Here is a 21,884-nt window from a genome sequence, read left to right on the forward strand (position 1 = left end):
TTACGGAGGTAAGCGGTCAGCTGGTAAGCAAGAAAAGGAACGCCGTCATAGCACCCCTTAGCGTTCGTTTTAAAGATGAAATGCAGCTGTACGTAATTCGCGATCTCCAGAAATGTATATAGGGCTACATTTTTAGAATGAGCCTTTGTTGGTGGTTTCAGTGTGTTGAAGCAGGGTTGGAAATAAATGGTGTAGGGCAGAGTTTGACACCCATGATCTACACTTTTAAAAAAAAATACTGTTCCACACAATCAATTTGTGTTGGGACAACATGATGGAATTAAGTTAACATATTAGTTTTTCAAATTTAAGTAGATTGAACATAAAACCATAAAGTTGTCCCAAAAACTCAAGAATTGTGTTGTTTCAGCTTTATTTAAATAAGTAGTTTAAACAAAAGCAAATGTCATTTTTGAGTGTACAGTGTAAAAAATGCTGGGTTCCACACAATTTGTGTTGGGACAACATGAAGAAATTAAGTTAACTTATTCGTTTTTACAAATTTAAGTAGATTGAACATAAACCATAAAGTTGTCCCAAAAAAAAACCCTCAAGAATTGTGTTGTTTCAGCTCATCGTTTCGTATTTTTTTGATTGTACTTTAGGTATTGAAATGGAACACCATGACATGGAACACAGTCTTCAGCATTTTCTAAATGCTCCGTTTTTGTGTGTCTAAGATGCCAGAGTTATGTGGATGCCAGGTGTAACAGTAACAAAACTTGGGCATTTTAAAACAAAATACAGTAGTGTAAAATCCATCTCAGAGATTCAACAGATTGTAGAGACTCTACAGATCTAGTATTTATGAACAATTCAAACAAATCTTCAAAAGTAAACTATATCTTTACAGAATAAATTACATTTTATAATAAAATACATTATTGGGGGTTAATGAATAATATAAATGTGAAAAAATTATGAAATACTGATTGATCTTTTTAATTAGGAAAACAAACACTAAGATGTTAAAAATTTTGAGTGACTGATGATGTTTGAATGAGCTGAGCATCTGTCCGAACATCCCCACCCTGCCTCAAATCAATCTAACAGCCAGACATAAACACAATGGTTATTTAAATCCATCTCTGAGATTGTCTGCTTAATTAACTCTCAATATAAACACCAGGCATCTGCTGACAAATACCAGTGGGTTCGGATTCAAGTCCGACGTCCTTTGTTTTGCTGTCTTTCATCAAGCAGAAGTAACCATCCGTATTGTGTTACGCTCTCTATGTTCAGTAGGTCCCCGTGATCTCGAGCCCGAGGCAGATTTAAATTGTATGCATAGTCACAAGCGAAAACATATTTGGACTGGTCAACAAAGTGTGAAAGAGACAGGGTGGCCAAATTTGGCTTAGGGGTGGCAGTCATCGAAGCTTTGCTTACCTGAGGATCCCAGGAAGTAGCGTTCTAAAACTGATCCAAAGCCAGAAGGGTTGTCCCTGAAGTCACTGACTGTGAAGGGTTGCATGGAAATATTGGCATTGTTTATTGGCCAGTTGGGTGCACGGACGCTGGCACCTCCATACCATGACATATTCACCATGGAAAAGCAGTCCTGAGAGAAAGGATAACCATTCTTAAAATATAGCACTAGCTATATAGTGAATAATCCTGCATGTCTTTATTTCAAATGAAAAATCAATTTTGCCTGCCTGAATTGCTGGAATGTTCCACAAATTGTGGCTATTGTTTATATTCATTTAAGTTATGGTGTTTTGTCACAATCTACAATGTAAAAAGCACCATAGAAATAAAGATGAATTTAATTTAATTTAATTGAGTTGAAAATACTTATCAGATTGCTCTTCATCAATGGTAAATCACAAAGTAAAACGTGAGCAGGCATATTAAGCTAAGAAGCTTTTGGCTCTCACAACGCATAAAAGCAGGTGCGTGCATATAAGTCAAAGGGTTGGATGGAACAATGTGTTCTTTAGGCTTAAATCTAAAATAACACATGGGATATTACTGAAGTAGGAAATGTGGAAAATGAAGGGATTAAAGTTGAAAACTTCCGAAATGCATTAATTCCTTGCTGAACAAAGAAAGACTTTGTCTTAGCGGATATCTGGGAAATGTATCTTTGTCCATTTCAGTCTGGTGAACTTTGAAAACCCTGCTTTAAAAAGTAAGAATGTAAAGTAAAAATAACTGAATAACCTTACAAAAATATATTTGGAAAATCATATAAAAATGCTCTTTGATTAAATAGTAAACTTAATATAAATAGCTATAACCTAAATAAAAAGTTAAATCAGTTCAGCTAAAAATGCTTAATGCAAAAATGTAAAACAACAAAAAATTAAATCATTATTTATAGCTATTAAGAAGGTCTGACACACGTAGCTAATTGAAGAAGCTATTTCAAACAAACTTTAAATGTATAATTTACATAATATTTGTATATGATTATATATGTGCCTTTCAGTTTAACATTTTAGCAACCACAAACATTTATTATAAGTTAGTGAGGTCACAAATTAATATTAATAAAACACTTATGATTAATAAACTCTAACTATAAAAAAACTAAATTAAAATATCGCCCAAAAAAGCCTATTAGCACTTATTGATTTGATAATTAAACATAAACGTATTTCAATTTATTTTGGTGTTTTCTTTAACAGTTAAATAGAAATATTATAATGACAATTAAGTGAAAATTCTGAATGGAAGTTTTAAAAGCTAAATCCCCTGAAAGTAACTGTACAGCTTATTTTATTTTTATTTTATTTATCTTTAGATATACAACGTTCTCTACACTGTAAAAATGACATGATCAATTAGCTATGACAGCATATGTTTTTAAGTCATTGTAACTTATCAAATAAAGTTAACCATGTTCTAACTTAGTTTTATAAGTTACGCAAGACGTTTTAAGACATTTTAACATAATATAAGTTTAATTGACTCATGAAGTTAATTTGATTCAGCTTTAAAAAAATAACAGTGTAGTTACGAGTTGGCTTTGGCTGTTAAAAATTGTTATCATTTTATAAGTTGTCTTATTTTTTTATTCTTTTTTAAAATACGTGTGGAACAGAACTTTCTAAAGAATCGCTTTATATTGATTATCATGCTTTACAACTAGTTACTATTTCTGCTAAATAGTGTGTAGCCTAGTTCTAATAGCATTTTACCTTCAGGTCCACATGACAGTGAATTGGAGTCCAGGTTACACTGTAGCACTCAGTTACCGAGTCCTCCTCAGATTCCAAAGATATCTTCACCTCCGCGACCGAATCCCAAGTGTAGCAGAACTCGGTTTTGTTAAGCCAGCACATGTTCCTCACGAACGGAACCTCGATGTCTGTGTTTCCCACGTTTTCCACGTCTATCTCCGCAAAAGTTTTGTCCTCGGTCAGTGTCTGTATGACCAGAGTTTGCGTCCGTCTCTCCCAAATTAGTCCACTAAAGCTCCCCTTCAGGATCCAGTTCTTATTGGGCTGATCCACAACTTGCCAATAAATGATCCCAATTGTCATGACAAAAAAGACAGCGACTCCCAAGCAAGCAATTGCGCCCTTCCAGGTCTCGTTCATCTCTTTCAAGCCCGTGTCCCATGTCACCTCTGGGATTGGACTTGGGTTCCTGTTGCGAGTGTGCGGCATGATGATTTCAGAAAGAAGGAAAAAATGATATCTAATCGAAAATGATAAGAAGTAACAATCTTTCTGCTATAACATGCAGAATGGTCATCGTGTAACGGTCCTTCGCGTTCTCTTCTCTGCGAATGTTAATATTTGAGCTGGATTTAGTAATTGCGCGGTTGCGCGCACCGGCCGCCGGTCATCAAATGATCCAGGTCAAGTTCTCCAAACAGAACCATTCCAGAATGAACAAAAAATGTAATGCATGCTGCTTCTAGTGCAATAACAAGTTTAAAAGCATTGATTGCAGAAGAGTGAGCAGCCTTACCCGGGTTTGGCAGCAATGCCTACAAATAGCTCCTCAGCGGCTTATTTGCTTGGCCTGCACTTTTGGGCTGGTGTGACGTAACGTCATACTGCTTCTTCAGAAAGGTACAAGAGAAAGTGATTAGGCGAGCTTTGAGATTACCGGGGCCCCCGGTCAGGGCGCACTGTGCGGTGAATCCCCCATTCTCACTATCTGCGTGCACGCGCTTGGCATTTGGAGACGCGTATGCATGCAGAGCGGTTGACTCGCGGAAGCGCAAGAAACACGCATCAACATATGCGCACGGTGTTTCTTTAACGGTGCGTGTTGTAACCATTCAGTCAGGTGCACAAATCATTCAATAAGTTCCCATGCTGGAGAAGCTGATAATCTAAGTTAATATGCATTCAGTACGTGGTATTATTTTAACCTGTCCTCACAGCAGTTCTACTCTATCTGCATAATTACGCATTATATTTGTTCACTACATGTTGTACACTTGCGTTCCTTAATGTCATTCTAAATTATCAATATTGCGTGCCTTTTGTTGTAGTTTGTGCATTCTAAGTTTATAAAAAAAAAACTATCTACTTTAAAACACCTGCCAAACTATAACTGTGTGTAACAGTTTTACTGTTACCACAATAAAATATAGCCTAATTAACAATGAATGTGAATTCTGTGTGTTTTGATTATTAATTTTTATTATTTTATTTTAATTAATTTAAATTTATTTTATGCCCTTTATTTATTTACATTTTGTTTCTGCGGAATCTTGTCCTCAGCATGTTTCTATCACATTTTCAGGTAAAATCTGGAAACAATAAAACACCAATAATTATTGTTTACAACTGTTAAAAAGTCTTCAATGCCTAAAAACTATACTAATGTGTTTAATTCATGCATGTACACAACCAAACAGTTACATTATAAGTATTATTAAGTATTACACAAATTATGACAAATAAAAATATATATATATACATTAGAAACGTATGGCGATTATGCATCAGCACAAAGTTTCTGTTCAAATGAAAACTGTTTTGAGATTATTGTTATATATTTAAATTTCTTCAATTATGACCCTTTGTACTTTTCAGTTTTGTTCACTTTCTCAGGCAACACTTAATTCACTCTCAAAGTGCACTGCAACATTGCTTCAGTATCTGCTCAAACAAAGAAAGAAAGAAAGAAAGAAAGAAAGAAAGAGATTAAAGCTCTGTTCTCTCAGTTCATTCCAAACAAACTAGAACACATTTCCAGCAGTATTAAAGGGATAGTTCACCCACAATTAAAAAAAGAGAGATAGCTAAATGACTCACCCACAAGTGGGTCCAAATCCTTATGAGTTTCAATTTTTTTCTGTTGAGCATAACATAAGATATTTTGAAGAATGTTGTAAACTGATAACCATTGGCATTCATTATAGGAAAAAACAACTATGTGCTGTTTTTTTTTTTTTCTTAAATATATTCTTTTCTTTTTAGGAGAAGAAAAAACTCAATTAACCGAGAATTAAAGGGAGAGTAAATTATGACAGAATTATTTTTTTGGGTTAACTATCCCTTTAAGTTCAAATTTATTCTGGGCAGGTACTGGTTGTTTTGTTTTCACATTTATTATCAACATAAATTATGAAATGAAAAATTAATAAAATAAAAAAATAATTGAATAATGTAAAAAAATTGTTCTGTTTACATAATTTTCTTGGACAGAGGATAATTATCTGTTGTTGTTTGTTTTACAATAATAAAGCATCACACTTTTACATTTATGATTCTACTATTTAACCTGTTTATCTCTATATACTTAATTTTGAAAATGCACTGTAAATATGCTGGGTTCCACACAATCAATTTGTGTTGGGAAAACATGAAGGAATTAAGTTAACTTATTAATTGTTACAAACATAAGTGGATTGAGCATGAAACAATTAAGCTGTTAACACTCAAGAATTGCCCTATCTATCTATCTATCTATCTATCTATCTATCTATCTATCTATCTATCTATCTATCTATCTATCTATCTATCTATCTATCTATCTATCTATCTATCTATCTATCTATCTATCTATCTATCTGTCTGTCTGTCTGTCTGTCTGTCTGTCTGTCTGTCTGTCTGTCTGTCTGTCTGTCTGTCTGTCTGTCTGTCTGTCTAATGCATACATCTAATGCAAAACTCATTGATAATGTCATGTAAAACAGAAAGTATGTTGGCTGGTACATGCAGCCTCAACCAATTGCCATAGTTCCCTGTTACAAATTTGGTCTTTCATTTATCACCCTTGGAAATATGTTGTACGCACTCCTTGTTGTATAGTTATGTGAAGATGAAAGCTCCCTATAGTTATTGCATGGCTGTGGGGACTACAGGAAAAGATTACTCCCACTCAGGGGCTAAGCCCAAATTTTTAGGCCCTAAAAGACAGTGTATGGGGGCTCTTTTCCATTATTCATGATCCATGCTATTTGACACTTATTTAATTAAATAATTGTTCATACTCAGTTATTGCTGGCATATCAATCACTGATGTAAAATCAGCCAACTGTATTACAAAGATGGTAGTTGAAGTCAGAATTATTAGCCCCCCTGTTTATTTTTTTCCCCAATTTCTGTTTAATGGAGAGAAGATTTTTTTCAACGCATTTCTAAACATAATAGTTTTAATAACTCATTTCTAATAACTGAGTTGTTATACTTTATCTATGCCATCATGACAGTAAATAATATTTTACTAGATATTTTGAAGACACTTCTATACAGCTTAAAGTGACATTTATACTGTAGGTTAACTAGGCAGATTAGGGTAATTAGGCAAGTTATTGCATAACTTGTATGGTTTGTTCTGTAGACTTTTGAAAAAAAAATAGCTTAAAGGGGCTAATAATTTTGACCTTAAAATGGTGTTTAAAAATTTTTAAAACTGTTTTTTTCTAGCCAAAATAAAACAAATAAGACTTTCTCCAGAATACAAATATGATCAGACACACTGTGAAAATTTCCTTGCTCTGTTAAACATCATTTAGGAAATATTTAAAAAAGAAAAAAAAAATCTAAAAGGGGGTTAATAATTCTGAATAAAACAGATCTCTCATTGTCAATAAAGCTCATGTAGGACGTCTCAGGAGATGAAGCTACCAGCAGATTAGTTTTGCCAGATAAGAACATTGACAAGTATTTACTGAAAAATCCATCTTATTCAAAGATGCAGTTTGTAGCACAACTGGGATGGTAGTCACCACTGACACAAGGTGATCAGATGGCCATCCACTCAACAATAGAGGTACAAGTGATAAATTAGTACAGTAAGAGAATCTGGTCTATTTGTACGGGATCTGGTCCTGGAGGGGTGCCAATAGGTAATGGTAATGCAGCAAGCAGAGTGGATTCACAAGCATTAAGCCTTTAAGATATGAGGATGGAGAGATGGATGACACTTTAGAGCCAAATGGCATGTAATATATCACTGTTTGTTGATGGAGCGCACAAGCCTTTGATGATACGGTATGATGTTATCAGAGTGTTTCATTTCATTGGATAATGAAATTTGATTGCAGATCAGTGGCTTTACCTTGGTAAAACTGATAGAGCTAATCATGCACAGAGACAGTGCCTACTGTCTGACCCAAGACTTCTTTGAAAGCCATCAAGTGGAGCTAAGGGTCTATTAAAGCCACACTATGCAACTTTCTTTCTTGGCTCCCCAGAGCATCTCGAAATGCACAACACGTCGAACCTTAAGGAAGATGGGCTACACCAGCAGAAGACCACACTGGGTGTCACTCCTGTTAGCTAAGAACAAGAAACCGAAGCTACAATTTGCACAGGATCACCTAAATTGGACAATAGAAAATTGGAAAAACGTTGCCTGGTCTGATGAATCTTGATTTCTGCTGCGACATTGACATTGGTAGGGTCAGAATTTGGCATCAACAACATGAAAGCATGGATCCATCCTGCCTTGTATCAACAGTCCAGGCTGGTGGTGGTGATGTAATAGTAATAGGGAATATATTCTTGGCACACTTTGGGCACATTAGTACCAATTGAGCATCGTGTTAATGCCACAACCTACCCGAGTATTGTTGCTGACCATGTCCATCCCTTTATGACCACAGTGTACCTATCTACTGGTGGCTACTTCCAGCAGGATAACGCACCATGTCATAAAGCACAAATCATCTCAGACTGGTTTCTTGAACATGACAATGAGTTCACTGTGTTCAAATGTACCCACAGTCACCAGAACTCAATCCAACAGAGCACCTTTGGGATGTAGCGAAACAAGAGATTTGCATCATGAATGTGCAGCCAACAAATCTGCAGCAACTGTGTGATGCTATCATGTCAATATGGACCAAAATCTCTGAGGAATATTTCCAGTACCTTGTGGAATCTATTTCACGAAGGATTAATGCAGTTCTGAATGCAAAAGGGGGTCCAACCCGGTACTAGTAAGGTGTACCTAATAAGATGCTGGTGAATGTATGTCCATGGTTCCAGGGGATGATTGAGTTGTGTGTAATGGCTCGCTCTTCCAAAGTTGCCTGCATTATTTCAGGCAAAAGGAGTAGGGCTGCAATTAAAGGTGATTTTCATGCACATTTTGGCAGTAAAAAGTGATTTGTAGGCAGCTGATTTCAGGCGTCCTTTTACTACCCATAGTCTTAATTCAGTGACAAGCTATGCAAAATATTGCAGACGAGATCTGTGGGGTCCTGAAATCAAAGAAAACAAATCTGCAATTTGAGAGCTGTTTGCACCGCTTCTTAGTAAACTATAGCTCTGTGTTGATGCTGATCTGTTAGATTTCACATCTAATAACATGCTTTTGCTCCAAACTCAAATCATAACTTCAGTCGAGTTGAAATAAATAATTCTTTAAGATGATTTCGTGGTGTGTTTGTTAGTAACGTTGAATGAATAAAAACAGTTAAACCTTATACTCTGTTTGGTTTTCTAACAGTGGCTATTCTTTGTGGTGCCGTTTCAGCACAATTGCACGCTCTGGGGTTTTACTACTGATCACTGAGTCTGAATGAACTAACAAATGAAGGAGGATGGATGGATGGATGGATGGACTGACGGATGGATAGATAGATAGATAGATAGATAGATAGATAGATAGATAGATAGATAGATAGATAGATAGATAGATAGATAGATAGATAGATAGATAGATAGATAGATAGATAGATAGATAGATAGATAGATAGATAGATAGATAGATAGATAGAAAGATAGATAGATATGTATCGTTGTGTTCAGTCAGGTCTTCTGCTGAAAGTGGAGAGGAGGACCGACTGGGGATTCACACATGGGTATTTACTTAAACTAACTGGTGGCTATATGCAATCCAAACCAGTGAGTAACAGAGATTAACAGACTTTTCTTTGATTGTGCAGGCAGATGAAGACAGGTTACAACAGGTAAGTAGAAGCTGGGATAGAGTGTGATGAGTAGAATGACAAAACCTGTCCCAGAGCATGTGGGTAGTCTTTATTTTCTATACTGTAAGACTACTGGCGTTGTCATGTTCTGAAGGATTGCAATCATGTAAGAGCTGAATGCTATTTAATGGGGATAAGTGGGTGGTCTTTCACTGTCTTGTAATGATGGATGGATCCATATCATGATCACTCTTCTTTCTTTCTTTCTTTCTTTCTTTCTTTTCTTTCTTTCTTTCTTTCTTCTTTCTTTCTTTCTTTCTTGTTTTGTTTGTCTGTCTCCATCTTTCTTTTTTTTATTTTTTCATCCATCTATCTAACCATCATCTCTTTCTTTCTTTCTTTCTTTCTTTCTTTCTTTCTTTCTTTCTTCTTCTTTCTTTCTTTCTTTCTTTCTTTCTTTGTTTGTTTGTCTGTCTCCATCTTTCTTTTTTTATTTTTTCATCCATCTATTAAACCATCATCTTCTTCTTCTTTCTTTCTTTCTTTCTTCTTTCTTTCTTTTCTTTCTTTCTCTTTCTTTCTTTCTTCCTTCTTCTTTTCAGCCATTTATCCATCCATCCATCCATTCTTCTTTCTTTTTTCATTGTTTTTTTTTTTCATTTTCCATCTATCTGTCTGCCCATCTTCTTTTTCTTTCTTTTCTTTTGTTCACTATTGTCTATCCATCTTTCTTTTTATATCATCTATCCATCCATCCTACTTTCTTTTGTTTCTTTCTTTCTTCAATATCTATTTCATGCCTTACATGCCTAACTGTGTCTCTTGCTTCCCAGAAAACACATAGAAAAACGTCTTCTGACAGTGAATCACCGACGTGTCGAAGAGGCCAATAGCCTAAATGCCTGAAAGATTAGTTGCGACTGGCTCAGATTCTGTAAGTCAGCCCCTTTTGCACCTCAGGATCTGCTGGCAGAGCGGTGGTCATTGGATAAGGCTGTGGGACACCTCACCCTTCGCTGTTCACTCTTCTCCAATAATCACACAACCACTAAACGGCTTCACCTATCAGCTGACTAGTGGCTGTCATCATTCCTTCCTTTATCTGCCTTATTTAAAGAAATGTTCAGATTTGGACCTAGAAGTTGATTCAAAATAGCAGGAAAAGGTCACTATCTTCTGCTCTTGTCTTCAGATGCGTGTTTGTTCTTGGTGTGTGATTATGCCAAGTTCAACTTTACAGTGGCCTTGGCTCAGGGTCAGAGTTGAGGCGTGCTTTGGGGCCATGTCCAAAGGAAGAGGCTCAATTTACACATCAACTATACGACTCCGTTGAGAAGTGCTATAAATAACAGTTTGAATGATTGGTGGCAGGGTCAGCTTTCCACGCACTGTGAGGATAGAGTGAAAAACAAATGATAGTATATATTTATAGTGAATAAACTGATTATATTTGCACTGTAAAAAAAATCTCTGTTAATACCTGTATTTTGTGGTTTTCTGTTTATTTACCATTGTGAATTGCATTATGAGACCTTGATCTCTGCTCTGTCGACTTTTAATGTTGAAAATTCAAACTGTACAGGTTTAACAAAGTGACTTTTATGATGTTTTAGTAGTTTTAAATAATATGATGTAGAAGAAATAATATATAGAGAAATAAGTCTGTAAAATAAACAGAATATGCACTGGCTGTTTGATACAAGGTTTTTGTAGTGTAATAAACAACACAATGTAATAAATTGTTAAATGTTATTAAAATCTATTTTTTTTTTTATCTTTTCAAGTTTAAGTTTGGTTTGAAAGAAAGACCAGGGACCATAATCCAATCCAAACACAATAAATAAACAGGGAAAACATAATAAAAACATGAATCACAAAATATGGAAAACTATTTTAAAGATTTTTTACAGTCTCTACAGTCTAATTGTCAGATAACATCAGCGAAAAGCTTTTAAAAAATGTCTTGTTTATAATAATGATATGAACAGATATTTATTTGTTTAGCCTCTTTTCCACTTAATTAAACTTTTTTTAGCATTAATAAACATTGTGCAGACTTTTTTGCATACATTTATTTATTTATTTGCCTTTTCATGAATAAATGAATACATTAGATAACACTTTTTTTGTTATGTAAGTTAACAGAAGACAATTTTTTTTTTATTTTAGTTTCATAATTTATACAACTTTGAAACAAGCAAGTGGACAAACTACTGAATTTTTCCTGATACACTTTAGTTTAAGTATTAATGATTAACAAGTGGCATATTAGCTGCCTATTTTTAAGATATTGATATACGTCCTTATAAAGCCACAGATTCTATATGATCTTGTCCTACATCCAATAATCCAATAACTAAACTACCTGACAAAAAAACTTGTCGCCTATCCAAGTTTTAGGAACAGCAAATAATAACTTGACTTCTAGTTGAGCATTTGGTATCAGGATGGCTTATATAGAAAGGCAAAGGCCTCTAGATTATGCTTTATTTACCCAAATAACGTGATCATGCCCTTGATTTTTAATTAATAAGAAGAGTAAGTTCTGACTTTGCTTAGACAAAAAGTCTTGTCACTTAACAGAAATAGTGTACAGTGTAGAATATATAAAGTCATGGTTGCAGTTGGAAAAATAATTAATTTTGTGGATGACTCCCATGAGGCTTGGACAACTGCATCCACACATCTCTGCAATGACTCAAATAACTTATTTATAAAGTCATTTGGAAATGGCAAAGTCTCCTCCTTCATCTTACCCCAGACATGCTTAAAATGTCATGGCTGGGGACTGGGCTGGCCAATCCTGGAGCACCTTGACCTTCTCTGCTGCAGGAAACTTTGAAGTGGAGGCTGAAGAAGGAGGAGTGCTATCCTTATGAAGAGTTTGCCCTCTCTTGTGGTTTGTAATGTAATGGGCAGCATAAATGTCTTGATCTCTCGCATAACCCCAAAGCATGATCACCAAACTTGACTGATATCCGTGAGAATCTTTGGTCCATGCGGGTTCCAATAGGTTCTCTGCAGTATTTTGTGATCATGGGATGTAGTTCACTGATGATTTATGGCAATACTAGCTTCTGCCACTTTTCCAGATAATCAACTAGAAGTCAAGTTATTGTATTGTCGCTCTTACAACTGGGATCGATGACAAGACTTTTATCAGGTAGTGTACTTAAAACTATTAAAAGCAACAAAGAGTTGTTGAGCTTAATGTTATAGTACTTGTTCGTTTAATAGGAATTATTTTTCCTTAAAATTACAATGACATTTTTTTTCGATTAGAAGATATCAGCATCTACATTGTTTTAGAATGTTTTTTTTTTTTTGTATTTGTTGTGTTCTATTAATTCAAGTGCAATACACAAGCAAATAAACAAGCAAACAAACAGATTAATAATGTTTGCAGATTATGTTTAAATATATATTATATTGATATTGTTTGTGTATTTATTTTGAAGAAAGCTTGATAAGATGGAGTACAATATATACTAAAGGAACTGGAAGTGCTCAGTCATTGCGTCTACAAATGCATCCATTATTCTCATGGAGCAAGTCTGCTGGAATGTTTGTGGACCACCTGATTTTTACAGTTGCAGCTCTTTTTCATGTACATTCATGTAACACAATATCCCAGTCAATGCAATAATGGAAAATATGAGTGGCATGGCAGTCCCTCAAGGAAATATAAAATGCTGTTTTGACAAAAGAAGAAAAAAAAATAGCAGACCTCTACAAGCCAAGTATTCACTTTAAGGCGAAAAAGACTTTTCCATCTTCCTGTCTGGATCTTCCAATTTACAATTTTTCCCCTTTTCCTTTTGGATATTTAATATAACTTGAGCCTGGGAAAGTTTCCATAGCTTTTCTCGCGCCTTGCACTCCTGGCATCTTTCGCTCAGTTAACCCCAATCATTTTTTAAATAATAATAATAATTATTATTTATTTATTTTCTACTAGACAAATTTTGCCTGGCTAATTTACTTTGCTTACTGATTTTTTCATGCAAATATTATACTGTAAGCACTGATTTGTAGTAATCAAACGAGTGATTAAATAATTATTAGTAATGATATATATCCTACATATTAGCATTACTAATAATTATTTAATCACTCGAGTGATATTGATAATTTCAGATTTTACCCCATGTTGAACAGGCATCGGTTTCAGTCACAAACAAACTGCATGGGCCAATCTATAAATGGCAGCATTGGAAACACAGTGTGTGAAACAGACCTTTGGTTGAAGGTTGAGAGGAGTCGGGTTGCATGAGCACTTCTCCTCTAACCCACCCGAGCCCCACCCTTTGCTAATAACATTGGCACCTTGACAAGGCACTCTTGCACTGTGATTCAATTACAAGAGCTTTGCAAACTGTCCCCAAACTTAGGAGCTCTTTCTAATATAACCTCAGGTAGCTGATAAGTAAATATTAATGACCAGGGGTGCATTTTTTGGCTTTTGCTGAAAATTCTAATTGATTACTGATAAATTAAAAACTACAAGAAACATTTATAAGGTACAGCGGTATGTTTTATTTTCAAAATTTTTCAAAATGCAATTATGTCAAACTTATATTTTCATATTGTTCATTAGATACCTTTTGTGATAGAATTTTGGGTGAAATCTAAATTTAATCCATTTTGGAATAAGGCTTAACATAACGGGAACTTTGGAAAAAAGAACTTTAAATACTTTCTGGGTGCATTATAAGTATCTGTAAAATATCTGTATCAATGTAAAAAAATATCTGTAGCAATGTAAAATCTGTCAGATTTACAGAAAAAAGTGGCAGCTGTGGTTGCCAGTTTTATAAATTAATGAAATACAGTAGTTTACCGTAAAAATTAGAAATTACTTTTATGGATGGTACCATATGTTTTAACAGTGATAAACTTGCAACCGGCAAGTAGACCTAAAAAAGGTCGTTGTGAAATTCCATACTTCATTGTTGTTAATCTGGATGGCTCTCCATTTAAAGGGCACCTATCTACCCCTTTTTCCAGATTTAATTCTTTTATGTCTACAGAATGTGTTAGTAAAGTTTCAGCTCAAAACACCCATCAGATTATTTATTATAGCTTCCACTGTTCCCACATGCCTGTCAGAGTGTGCCTCAATCTCCGCCTAGGCTGCGTCAGATAAACAGCACAGTGACAGACATGAAGGAAGCAGATCTCGCGTAACATTTGTGAGAAATACTACAGTAAGAACTTTACCAATGATTATTTGATGTTTTTGTTGTGGAGTTAATTCAAGCCTAATTCAAGTCACACACAATGTTGTTACAAAGTTCTGTGTGTGCGCATGTTTAACGTTGCACTGTTTTTGCACTGCAAATGTGACAGGATACACGTTAATATCCACTGCTGTATCCGTTATGTTAATAAACAAAATAAACCTGTTTTAATGTACACAAACCGGGATTGAAGAGTTTTCTTTTATAATTGTTATGACGTGCAGCTGTGGTGATAATTCATCACAAACATGCACTGTTTTAAAAATGTTTTAAACTCGTAAAACTCATTCTTGATCACATTTGATGATGATTGATGATCACAAAGAGCTGAACAGATCGTTTAATCCCATTTGCTTTGCGCACGTCCTGGCTTGTAGAAATGATATGCGTTACTACTGAGACATGTTTATACATGGCTGTCAATCAATTCAGTGGGTGGGGAAACTGCACTCCTACTTCACATTGCAGTGGGCCTCAAAATGGGAGGGATTTGAATCCTATTTCAAACATCAGGAAATAAAAAAAAGAGATTTGTTGTCTTTATATCACCCCAATATCACAGTGGACACACTATACTGTAATACACAGTTATGTCCAAAAGCTTCCAAAAAATTATTTTCATCAGAGGTGCTCTTTTTTGTAACAAAATGGAAATGGTCAGACAGTTTTTTTAAAAAAATAATGAATACCAGTTTAATTCTGTAACTGATTTATGTTGGTAATATCGTGTGTCAAACACAGCACTAAGCTTAAGTCACGTCGGCACAGTGGGTAGCACGATCACCTTAGAGCAAGAAGGCCGTAGTTTGAGTCTCAGCTATGTCAGTTGGCATTTCTGTGTGGAGTTTGCATGTTCTTCCTGTGTTCGCTGTGGGTTTCCTCGGGGTGCTCCAGTTTTCCCCGTAAGTCCATAGGCATGAGGTACAAGAGGAATTGAGTAAGCTCAATTGGTCTGTAGTATGCGTTTGTAAATGAGTGTGTATGGATGTTTTCCAGTGATGGGTTGCAGCTGGAACAAGTGCTGGATACGTTGACAGTTTATTCTGCTGTGGCAACCCCCGGATTAATAAAGGAACTAAGCCAAAAAAAAAAAGAATGAATAATAAATGTTATATGACGTATACCTTGGTCTAATGCAGGATGCAGGTCATTTTTAACAAGTGCAGTTTTCTCTGTGGAATTGAATGCAAATTTTATCAAAATCCCATTTGGACGTAATTTTTTTTTAAAATGTGCAGATGTGAAAATATTGGATAGGGCGAAATTTACATTAGACTTTGACAAGAGTTTTAAGTTTTAAAATTTAAATGCACAGAAAAGCAAACACACACACACACACACACACACACACACACACACACACACGCACACACACACACACACACAAATATAAAATGAGTCAGTGCTGGTTTATGCAGGTTACTGTGTACAGAAGGTTTTCCTTTTGTTGAGAAATAAGCTTACACCCCTGAATCTATCATTTTAATGACCCTTAGGGGAAGACTTAAGCTGTCATGACTGCTGTAAAAAATAACCTTAAATGGACAGTAAATAAAAAAATAAAAAATAGATAAATAAATAACCTAAATGAGGAAAACTTAGTCGGAAAGGTGTATATCGGCCTTTATTGGCAAAAAGTTTTTATGATGTATCTGTTTCTATATTTACTGTTGTTACAACAATAATTATTATGATGTATGAGTACAATTATTATTAATGATTGCAAGTATTATGAAGTTTGTGGTCAAACTAACTGTAAGTGGTTTTAACAAAAATGTTGTAGGCTACACTATCCAATTTTCGAACAATCTTTTTAAATGTTATTTTTGATAAATGGTCCTTGGCTATCCCCTTTAGGTTTTTTTATTTTTAATTTTAGCCTTATTAAAAAAATTAAAAAGTATGTTCAAAAGGTGATGTTCTGTGTAAAAGTAATTTTTAACTTCAATGCCCGTTTAAAACTGCGTAAACGTGAATCCTGTGTACGGTATATCACACCACATACATATTACAACTGAACATGCACAGTGAGTGTGTGACTCCTTTAAAACAGTAACCTTCATGAATTCATACTTTAGCGCCCTCTGTTGTTGAATCAGCCTGTACACATTTCAAAGGATGATTTGTAATTTTGAAGCGCATTCCTGGGACAGTCAACGACAAGGTGTTCGGGGTGTTCGAAAGACCCACCCCCCCACTGACAAAGTCCAGAATTTGGTGCCCATATGAGCTAATTTGCCCCATTTTTGACAGAATATGCCATCATAAATAGAGAAAATAACTGATAGAAGAAGGCTTTAAGACAAATATTTTTTTAATTATTCAAATGTACAAATTCTGACTGAAAAAATGAGCTGGCCAGTTTGTTATTTACCTACAGTTTACAGTTTTTAATATTTTTTTAGTTTTAAGAAGTGTTAACAGATTTATAATAGTTTTTTTTTTAATTATCCATGATAATAACTTTGTATTTTAAAAATAAGTATTTTTTATTCTTAATTTAAAATTCTAATCTCATAACATTATTTATAAAACTGTAATAACTTTTAAATGCACACACACACAAAAAAAAAAAAAACAGTTTAATTGCACATTTCTAAATAAACACTTTGTGGTAAAATTGTACAGTTAGTACTAGTATTTTTGCTGCATTAAAAAGTAATTAAAAGTAAAGCAAAAAATAATGCTTAAAATATCACTAAAATGCAGTATTTGAATCTCATAATTTAATAGAAATTGAATAACAGCAAAAGTTTTCTCCACTTTTTGAGAAAAAAAGAACCACCTTGTTCAATAGGCTGGCTATGGGCCTGCATTCCCTCACCTTTCAAGTGGTTCCAATCCTTTATTAGTTTCTTTCTTCTCTTAAACACACAAAAAAAGATATTTTGAAGAAAATGGACATTTGTAGCTAAGCATTGACCACCCAGTGTGTTCAAAAGAAGAAACTCAGACAGGTTGGAAGTTAAGGGGGAGTAATGAGAGAATTACCATTTTTTTGTTGGGGGGAGGGGGTGAACTATCCCTTTAAATGATTTGAATCATGGAGGGCAACACTGTGGCTCAGTGGTTACCACTGTCGCCTCACAGCAAGAACGTTGCTGATTCGAGTCCCGTGTAAAACATATGGTAGTTATTTGTGGTTCAAATGAAATATTTCGCTGTCCTGACCTGATAAATAAAGGGACCAAGCCGAAGGAAAATTAATTAATGACGCGCATATAACAGGAACGCATTGAGGACCGATTGTTTATAAGTCGGAAATACAAATGTGACACGAGGAAACATCAAGGAATGACAAATATTTCAAAATAAAAGTTTGCACATAATATTTAAGAAGATAAAACAAACAAAAAATGAATGGATTTATAAATAGACTGCATTTCATTTCTTTGATTAGAAGGTTTTATTAGGTATTAAACTTGCATTCATTTATTTCACCTATCTGTTAAAGTAGCACTTGTATTAAGCACTTTTAAGTAGCACTTGTGTGAAGTCCAGCACTTGTATTTTCAATTTTGGGAGGGCTATTATTTTGAAATTTCAAAACTCCTGTCTGCGCAAGTTTTCAGAAGACGAGAGTGTTCGAGGACCTTGAGCACATGAAAATAAAATCAAAACACCACATGCTATTCTAGAAATCCGGAACATTTGCAGAATATGGCGAAACGGATAATGTGAGATTTTTTAAATGTTTGTTTAGTTCGTCAAATAATGAAAATCTAAACTAATGTTATATATATAAACAGTGAAAATTGCACTAGCCTACCTTCTGCTTAATGCAAGGTGTACTTTTGTATAAATTTAAATGATATACTTATTTCATTAGCAGTAGCACACCACATACTTGCCGATGTATTATGTTTTCCTGCTTGTACTAGGATAAACCCTGTTTTAAGCACAGTAACGTACCATGGTAATCCAGCAAATTGAACTTAGTGCCATGTTTTTGTACCAGATAACATGGTTATCAATTTGAACAATGACCACGTCGTTCTCATTAAATTGTACTATTTTAATTCTGTGTGAAGACTATAGTATTAAGTCTACTTATTTATTCATGGACATGTAATCGTCACAGTAATTAGTTTGTAATATGACTATGCCAAGAATACAATATACTATTCCATACATGCATTCATTCATACAAGTGGTAAGGTAATTAATTGGATTATTAGCTAGTAATGGCAATTAACTCTGCTCATTATGTGATTTCTCTTTTGTATTTTGTTCAGATATCCTTTATACCAGCTGGGTAACCCCCAGCTGAGAATATTCCGACCTACTTTCAACATGACACTAGTCAGACCAGGAAGAGAACAGCCACCTGACACAGTTCAATTTCGTATTTCTATGGCGTAAGTATTTTGTCATTGTCTTTAATGAAGCTACGTCGTTGTCTTGAATACTTTTAACGTGTCACAACAGAATTTCAGTTAACAAAGATAGTTGCATTACTTTCCACTAGGTGTCAGACAAATCCCACAAATGCCTTTCAATTCGAGACTGTAAATTGCAGAGTGGGAATCTGATTGCACATGATGATCACAAAGAATTAAAGCATCTTAAGTGAAGCTTAACTGTAATTGCAGGCCGGTTAGATGCAACACTGCATTTCGTTACAAAACACGGGATGACGTTTCCGTGTGCGGTTGCGTGCCAGATGATGCTTTGGTGCTCCCAGACTCTCTCAGATTTGTTTACAGCTCGTTTGCCTGCTTAAGATCCAGCATTTGGTGACTTTATTGATGACGTTTGTTAAGCGTCACTAAAAAATACAGCCATAATTATTACATTGCTGTGGTGTAATACGAAACAGGCAGTCAGAACTGTTAATAATGGGTCTAATCGGAGTCCACACACAAAAAAAAGAGTACAAAGTCTGCTTTGTTTTCTGGTGAACCTCAGGGCGTACATCTAAAGCAGTGACGGTGGAGCCTTGTTCCTCAGTTATTATTCCATCCAAACCACACACGCTTGAAATCGGACTATATGTTATCAGGGGAAGTTTTTTTAACCTGGTTTTACTACTTTGAGTGTTTTGTGATGTTAATTTGCACCATGCATCCTTGTCACCTGAATCGAAACATTTAGTGCCTGTGCGATCAAAGGAAGAGTGTGTTTTTTTCTTGTTTTGAAACCTTTTCATTTGATATCAAAACTGTTTTGTCTACTCCAGTGCTGCGTTTGACACAGTCCCATCGCAAACAGTACGAAACCAGACAAAGCAACAGAGGTATCATTAAAACATTAAAGACATCCCCCTCTTCACTTTCTACTTTTCAAAGATACCCTCCACTTTGGCAAGAAGTTGTTTTACTTGAAACCAACCTGGTTTGCATAGCGATTATCAGAGCCAAAGAATTTCAAAGCACTTGTTTTTGTGAAAGAGGGCCTCTTCACAAAGAGTTTGTACTTGCGGGATTTCCGTTTATTTACCATTCTGCATGCCTTTTAAGTATTTGATCCATCATCAACATTTGATCTTTCATCTTTTTATTTGCCTTTTTCTCTGAATAATTTCATTTTAATGATCTTTTCGTAGTTCATTACAGCTATTTGTCGACTCTCTTGCCGCCTTTATAGTCCCAGTGGTGTGAATGTAACCTAGAGGTCACCGGCTAACAAAAGATCGCCCCCTTTTTTTTTGGACTTCCTCAAAATTTCGAGTGTTTTGTCGCTTTACCTCTGAGTCACCTACTTGGAAAGCCTTTGAATAGGGCGGTGTGAGCATGTTTAGGGATGAGCGTAGAGTGTTTATGTGTGAAGGGTGGGGCGCAGCTCAAACTCACAGGCAAGAGGATTGAACAACAAGGAGGTCTCTATCTTTAAAAGACGTCAGCGCTTACAAAAGATAAGCCACACATGCACAAGGCACTGTTTACATCTGCTGAAGGTCATGACCGTGTTGCCTGGTGCTTCATTTAATTGATTCAATAGAGTGGAACTAATAAAATGTTTTTTTTTTTTTTTTTTTAAGGTGTTGATTTTTATTTTTTTGGTTGTTTTTTTAAACTATTAATTTATTTTAATGATTCAATGATGTGAGCTGAGCAAGCCCCAGATACAACAAGAAAATGGCCATAGGAGAAATGGTCATGCCCAACTATGCCTGGTTTCTCTCGAGGTTTTTTAAATCTTTACTTTTGCCAATTAGTGAAGTTTTTTCCTCGCCGCTGTCACCACTGGCTTGCATGGTTCGGGATCTGTAGAACTGCGCATCGATGGATTTGCTCTTCAGTGTTTGGACTCTCAGTAGTGATTATTAACCACACTGAATTAAGCTAAACTGAACTGAACTTAAACACTGAAAACTGAACTGACACTAGCTATGTTTCCATCCAAAATTGCAAATGAACTTTATGCGTAAAACTGGATTATTGCATTAAAGACGTGCGAATAAAGCATCGTTTCCATCCAATGAGTCAAAACGAACAAAATCGTCACTTTCTGATTAACTGGCACCACATATCGACAGTAAAAATGGATTTTACTCTGGTAAGAGAAGCTGCGTCAATTTTTTCTTTATCTAATAAACGACTTGCGCATCCAAAGGCAATCCTGACACGCGGTGGCGTTTGAAGGTGTCAGACACGGAGCACAGACGCTCTTGATTCTGGAGGTCATTAATAATATAATAACACTAATACTTAAACGGTAAGGTATTTCATAAAAAGGGTTTCCATCGTAGTTTAAGCGCATCTTTTCTTATCGAATAAAAAGTTTATCCTACTCAGTTATGCGCATAAGTTTTTTAAGCGCATTATGGCATTTCCATAAACTGTTTTTTTATGCGCAAATGCAAGATGTGCATAAAAATAGTTGGATGGAAACATAGCTATTGTTTCAATTTACTATGATCTTCTGTGTGAAGCTGCTTTGACAATCTACATTTGTAAAAGCGCTATACAAATTTAAATTAATTGAACATGGTATGAAATAAGATTAAAATATGTTGCAGGCTGAACTTGACCTGGATTTTCACAGTGGGATCCAAGGCTCAGTGTGGTTCTTTCATCAAACAGTAATTTAGAAATATGACACTGTTGTATTTCTGCATTCCAAGATGAAATTTGTAGTTGTGTAGAGCTCTGCTGCTCATGTGACTCATCTGGAGTCAGTTGCTGCTTACAACATGTCTAAAGCCTTGTTTGCACCTTGTATTAACCCTTGTGTGTTGTTAAAATTGACTACCCTTTCGTTATGTTTGTGGCTGTTTTTGCCCCATTGACTTCCATTATAACAACATTTTTTGAAAGCAAAACCATGACACCAAATAATGCATTCTTGATTATTATCCCTGTTGGGAAGAGGTAAAACTTTTAATTTTTACTGCTGATCATCAGTTG

The 21,884-nt window shown here is 35.2% G+C and overlaps 2 protein-coding genes across 3 annotated transcripts in view; one reads left to right on the forward strand and one right to left on the reverse strand.

Annotated features, from left to right (window-relative positions):
- si:ch211-236l14.4 (SITS-binding protein) overlaps positions 1 to 4,117 on the reverse strand; it is a 66,900-nt gene extending 62,783 nt beyond the window's left edge. For both annotated transcript variants that reach the window (XM_056451474.1, XM_056451475.1), the window contains exons 1-2: positions 3,147 to 4,117; positions 1,390 to 1,561 (exon numbers count right to left, since the gene is read on the reverse strand). In XM_056451474.1, coding sequence (XP_056307449.1) covers positions 1,390 to 1,561; positions 3,147 to 3,617 — 643 coding nt within the window. In that variant the 5' untranslated portion in view covers positions 3,618 to 4,117. The remainder of the gene's footprint in view (positions 1 to 1,389; positions 1,562 to 3,146) is intronic.
- Positions 4,118 to 18,104: 13,987 nt separating this feature from the next.
- The window catches only part of mrpl23 (mitochondrial ribosomal protein L23), a 41,785-nt gene continuing 38,005 nt past the window's right edge, over positions 18,105 to 21,884 (forward strand). Inside the window, exons 1-2 of the mRNA XM_056452074.1 lie at positions 18,105 to 18,212; positions 18,771 to 18,893. Coding sequence (XP_056308049.1) covers positions 18,196 to 18,212; positions 18,771 to 18,893 — 140 coding nt within the window. The 5' untranslated portion in view covers positions 18,105 to 18,195. The remainder of the gene's footprint in view (positions 18,213 to 18,770; positions 18,894 to 21,884) is intronic.

The sequence above is a fragment of the Danio aesculapii genome, chromosome 25 (genome assembly GCF_903798145.1).
Source record: "Danio aesculapii chromosome 25, fDanAes4.1, whole genome shotgun sequence".
Lineage (NCBI taxonomy): Eukaryota > Metazoa > Chordata > Actinopteri > Cypriniformes > Danionidae > Danio > Danio aesculapii.